This window comes from Salvia miltiorrhiza, chromosome 3 (assembly GCF_028751815.1).
Source record: "Salvia miltiorrhiza cultivar Shanhuang (shh) chromosome 3, IMPLAD_Smil_shh, whole genome shotgun sequence".
NCBI lineage: Eukaryota > Viridiplantae > Streptophyta > Magnoliopsida > Lamiales > Lamiaceae > Salvia > Salvia miltiorrhiza.
This window is the reverse complement of record NC_080389.1, coordinates 41,134,810-41,140,535: the sequence shown is the minus strand read 5'-3', so window position 1 is coordinate 41,140,535 and position 5,726 is coordinate 41,134,810. Positions and strand designations below refer to the sequence as shown.

Here is a 5,726-nt window from a genome sequence, read left to right as displayed (position 1 = left end):
CAAAACTCCGCCGATTGACGACGATTTTCAACGGCGGCGGTGCCACCGTTATTGACCGGAGGCTGCCATTTGCCGCCGGTATTCGAAACAACGACGGGCGATACATTGGCGGCGAGGGGCCGCCGGTAATGCCGTTGGTGTCGGAATTTCCGGCGGGATAGCTATGATTACCGGTGGCAATTATAATTGCCGATTTTTTGTAGTGACCATGAAAAAAACATAGGAAAAAACTTGTGTATATGGCATGAACGGTCTAATTAGCTAGGGTTTATCAATCTCTAATTAAAATTTATTAACCTTCATTTAAGATAGTATTAATTAATTTTAATTATAATATTGTAATCACTAGTACAAGTATTAAAAGTGTGTCTAAAAAACATGTACTGCTGATACAAGGAGACGACCATTCAAAATTTAGAATACATTTCATATCAGCAAATGCTCGCAATTTACAAAGATCCCTCAAAAAATTAGGGAGAAGCAATTACCAAAACGAAAAATTCTCTACACATCCATTTTACTTTCAAAAGTTACATTTCCCTTCTCATAATTTTGGAAATAAATAATTCAAAAACGTGTTTGTAAATCAAAATGGACGCCACCATATTTGCACCTCTCCTAGCGCGCCACGTCACTGCAGCGAAGCACCCACATGTGCTTTTATACATGCCTCCGCCGCCGGCCCGCAGTCAACAGAGGTGAGCGTTGCGGGCGTCTATGAACGTCAAATATCGGAGAAACACGTGTCAGTATGTCGGACGTGGAATTCCATTATTCGTCTGTTTGTTTGCCACCCGTCACGGTGAACACCGAGTAGACAGGCCTATGGTCTGAAAATCTTGATTCGCTCCTAAAATAACACATTTGCTTAAGCCCTTCGCCTTTCCACATAATTCTATCACACCTGTCATTTTACAAATTAATTAAGTGAGATTAATATTATTTAATTTCCATAACAAGAAGCACATAAGATGGTAATATAATATGACACATATTTAAAAATAGGAGATCGAAATGCGTTTTGAAATAGAGGAATTCAAGTGCATGCACTAACCAGGCAGGTGTTCGACGCTTCTCTTTGGGCGAGGAGGTTTGGGAAGCATATGTGTCCGAATTTGCGATGTATTTATAGGTTGGAGCAAAATATATTTCCCCTTCTTCCCACCCTTGGAATACTCGCCCCGCTTTTTGTTCCAATCTTAACTGCAAAAATGAACCAACCATGTATATTAGTATTATACTCTCTTTTTCATATGTAAAATCATTTATTCAATCGTGAAAATACACTACTATATAAACATAATTTCACAATAAAAAATTATATATACCTGATCTTTCTGGAGAAGCGCTTGCCAGTCATTCCTTTCAAGTTGTTGGTATGTATCATCGCCACACACAGATGCAAGCCGATAATTCAAGTCCCCGAGCCAAATTATCTTGCTACATATATAAAAGAGGTTAAGTGGAGATCCTTTGCTATATGTATCAATCATGTTTTACTTATATGTATATGATGTAACATTATACATAACAGTGAAGTGAAAAATTGTACTCACTCATGGTCTAAAATGTTATGAGGGACTGAATGTGAGAATCTTGTTCGCTTCAAAATCTCCATAACGTCCAAATTTCTTCTAGTTTCAGCTCCCTCTTTCTCTCCGGATGCAAGGTGAGTACACACGAAGCAAAATGTGGTTCGTTGCAGCCTCATGCTGATAGATACCGATCCCTAGAAGCGAATACCAAAATATAAATAAACATATATGTAATCAAATGAGAAACGAGAATGAATATGGAATGGAACGGAACATACCTTATTTCCTAGGTATCCCATGATGCCTGTCCCAACACACGAAACCTTCAAACTACTAATTTGGTGATTCAAGTCCTCACGAACCCACACGCACAAAAACAGGCCTACCATCTGCTTGCTGGCAGCCAAACAATACTTCTGATGTTTCGTGGGACTAGGTGAATCGTCTTCACTCGAACTCGAACTCGAACTCAAAATGTCATCAAAATAATTATCATGATCGGTCACTACTGTTAGAGAGCGTTTGGATGGGGGATTAACTGAATCGCCGTTTAAAGAGTGGCGGATTAGGGAAAGCCACTTTGCAGCCGGGCTATAGTCCTCTTGGCCTAACACGTTGCCGGCATTTAGAGGTACAATCTCTTGGAACCTAAACCATAACAAATTAAAATTACAAGACGAGTTAAGATCGGTTTGATTGATGATACGTATATGATATTAATGTGAATGAATACGTACCCGAGTACATAAATGTCGGCCGGTGTTTTGGTCTTTAACCAATCATCTATGTTTAGATCGTCTTCTGGAGTCTTGCCTCCTACATTCCATGTCCCAACAAACATCCTACAAAATCCAAATTAAAACATTTAAATTTCTAAACTTAAAGACCGATTTATCACTCAAAGACACCTTTTCTTCTCAAATATTTCTAAATATGGCTCAATATTCTATAGTTGAAGACCGAATGCACTGTTTTTTTTTCTTCAAAATAAAATAAATTGACATGCACTATCCAATTTTAATCATTTTTTTTTACCATATTAAAACGTCCATGATTATTATGGTATGTACGTGATCTGATAATTATTCGGAAGAAATTTTATAATCTCTTAAATAAGCCCGCGATCGTAGAAAAATTTAATACCCAATTACATTTAAAACTAAAATGATTAACACTATATACATCGATCAATCATATATTATAAAATGATTTCTCATTTTATATTTAATGTGTGTATAACATTATAATGTTTACAACCTTAAAAAAAACATTACTATAATATTCACGGATAATGACAATAAAGATGCATGCATAACGCCCACGCGCGGAAGAAGACATATATAGAGATAGTCTGCCTAATTTTTGAATCACACGATGACTTTATATTTATATTCTGGTACCCTAATGCAAATTATGTGCATAACATTAATTAACGTCTTATTCATGAAAAACATATTAACCAAAGAACCACGATATATAATATTCTTAATCAATCAATAAATATAATTCTTTAATTATGACAACCAATAGGAGAAAAAAAATATCTAAGGCTGATGTTATCCCGTACCTGAGGTCAAGATCAGTAGAGACAGGTGGCACAAGCTGGTCAAATCCTGGGCGCTCAATTTCGTCGCTCGTTTCCATCAACCACTCCTCTATAACACAATCAGATTAAGCCTTTATTAATTACGAGATTAACGACTCATTAAGCTACACACCAAAAGAAGAAGAAGGAAAAAAAAAAAATCCCACTTTCCATCGTCTAATATCTACTCAACTTTGCTTCATAAATCACAACCGTCCAACCTAATCACGCCTAAGCAACCATATTAATTTTTTAATTTGGATCATACAATATATCTTAAAAGTAAATCAACTTTCTACCAGAAAAGATAAAAAATAAAATAATAGTAGCCGGCAGCCGGTATTTACCTGATAATTCCTCCGGCACGACGGTGGAAGGCCCATCGTCGGAGCAACACTTCAAACTCCTCTGAAGAAAAGCTGAAAATTTTACGAATATCTGATTTAATATTATGCCAAAAATTTTAAGTCTAATATTGGAGAATATGTGCATTTTAATGTTTTTTAATTCATTCATAGACTTATATTAAATCTCATACCTTTTGTGTCATAATCTGAGTCAAATTCATCCGATCCACCCTTTAAATTCAACCATTTTCTGGCCACCGTTTTCGGCCACGAGTTGGACTGCAAGAAAAAAAAAATCATGTATTAGTTCACTAAAGCAAAATTTTGAACTGCAAACAGATAAAAAATTATTAGTTACAATACAAACTGTAACATAGACTCGTATAAGCTAGTATCATTGGAATAGAAGATGAGGATATACAGATTTCATGTTATAGGAATTCGACTATAATTACCTTGAGAAAATTTCCTTCTTGTCTCATTGCGGAAATTGAGCGAAACCAAATGGGGCTAAGCTAGCTTCTGATGCAAAGATCGACAAGAAATAGATATATAAATGAGAATTAAGATATTTATAGAGAAATTCATTTTATAATGATAGTGTGTATGTATAGGAATTGATTGGTGTGGATGAAAGTCCATTGAAGCAAACAAGTGGGGTGTCGGAGTTTGAGCATATTATTTGTTATTACATATAATGATATAAACATTGAGCATTGACAAATAGGTTTGTTTTCAGTGATGTCAAACACTGAATTGTTTAGACTTGTGGCATAAAACAAGTGTTTTGTGGAGTTCTCAACGCTGAATAAAAAAGAACCCAGTTGCAGGAGAAATGGAGACAGCATATAAAATAGAGAGACATGGAACTTACATGCACATAATTATTTATATACACTATATAGGTCAAACACAAAGTTTAATTTATCATGTTACAATTTCGTAATCCGTATTTTACGGAGATCAAGAGAGAGTAAGGAACAAATAAATGAGAAGAAACAGGCAAGAAAGATTGTGATTCAAATTACTCAAAAAAACAAAAAAATAAAAATTACTCAAAAACTAACAACAAATCTACAAAAGGTGCAAAATATACATGGAATCATGAAAAAAAAAGCTACCTAGTAGGTTCGTCGCTGATCTAATTTGAAAATTGTAAATAATAAAACGGATGAAAATTTTGAAAGATCCAGAAATATAGAATTTGAGAGATCTATATAAAGATTTTTTACGAGTACCAAACTAGCTACTTTAAAAAGAGAAAAAAAGGAAAGAGAAAAACAGATATGTGAGCTAAAAAACCATGTCCCACATGAAGTAGAGTCAACGGCATTGCAGGCGATTGATGAAATCAAAAAGAGGAATCTGAGTGATACTTACATGAAAAGGTAAAGAGAGAGAAGAATTGGTGTTTAAGCTGCCGTATTTCCTTTCCAAAAGCGTTTCTGTTGCAGAGAAAATAGGGATAGAAAAGAGAGAAGTTGAGAGAGAGAGAGAGGGCGCTCCTCGGAGAAACAAAAAAAAGCGGCAGTTTGGTTCTAGATTTATACAGAGTTCACAATTGGTTGTCTCTGTGTCGAGAAGAGAGAGAGAGGGAGAGATACAAGGAAGACTTCACAAACATCCAAGTGTCCGTCTCTGCGTGTAGAGAGAGAGAGAGAGAGGACATATTAGTACAGGAGAAATGATTGGAGGGGCATTATAGTCACTGTAACGGCAAAAGTGCAATGGAAGTGGTTTTCACGGTGACATGGATACGTGTAATTGGTTTCCTGGATACTGTAGTTTTTCTATTTTGCTTTTCTGGAGTCAAAGACCAGACAAGAAATTTATGAATTAATCCAGGAATTTATTCAATAATACTATAGTATTTTCTATTATAAAATACTTCACACCGTAAAAAGAGTCTTAGCAAAGAGTGATACGAATTTTAATAAAATTAATTTAGTATATCGTGACGGTAGAAAATAATTTTCCTTAGAATAATGGTTTATAAGTAAATAATGATGATATAAAAGTGGTGGCTATATATGATAAAATAGATAAATAAGTTGATATATTGAGAATAATATGTGGACTATTTTTCTAGGATTAAACCCCAATAGTTCGAGGAACATCAACTACTCATATTGAAAATCTCCTTTAATGTAGAATACATTAAATTATGATTTCGTGGCGATTGATCATTGTTTTAAATATAGTTTCAATAAAAAACAACTACTACTACCACAAGTTTGAGGAGATTGTGGCCATAATAAT

The 5,726-nt window shown here is 34.9% G+C and overlaps 1 protein-coding gene across 2 annotated transcripts; it reads right to left on the bottom strand.

The window, feature by feature from the left end:
• Positions 1–402: 402 nt before the first annotated feature.
• Positions 403–5,105, bottom strand: LOC131016744 (type I inositol polyphosphate 5-phosphatase 8-like). Of its 2 annotated transcripts, none has more exons than XM_057945457.1 (11): positions 4,848–5,105; positions 3,923–3,989; positions 3,659–3,746; positions 3,468–3,539; positions 3,103–3,190; positions 2,273–2,377; positions 1,814–2,183; positions 1,557–1,729; positions 1,329–1,440; positions 1,055–1,203; positions 403–904 (listed from the first exon to the last, which is right to left on the bottom strand). In XM_057945457.1, the coding sequence occupies exons 2-11, from the start codon at positions 3,947–3,949 to the stop codon at positions 772–774; spliced, it is 1,317 nt and encodes a 438-aa protein (XP_057801440.1). In that variant the 5' UTR covers positions 3,950–3,989; positions 4,848–5,105; the 3' UTR covers positions 403–771. The 2 variants fall into 2 exon arrangements, with proteins under 2 accessions (XP_057801440.1, XP_057801441.1); XM_057945458.1 differs by having other exon boundaries at positions 3,923–3,986.
• Between the last annotated feature and the right edge of the window lie 621 nt (positions 5,106–5,726).

Excerpts from the sequence above, each read along its gene's own strand:
- LOC131016744 (XM_057945457.1), bottom strand. The coding sequence starts at position 3,949 with ATGAGACAAGAAGGAAATTTTCTCAAG. Across the intron at positions 3,540-3,658 it reads CTCAGATTATGACACAAAAG|CTTTTCTTCAGAGGAGTTTG; the intron begins GTATGAGATTTA and ends TAAAATTTTCAG. Across the intron at positions 1,204-1,328 it reads CGCTTCTCCAGAAAGATCAG|TTAAGATTGGAACAAAAAGC; the intron begins GTATATATAATT and ends TCATTTTTGCAG.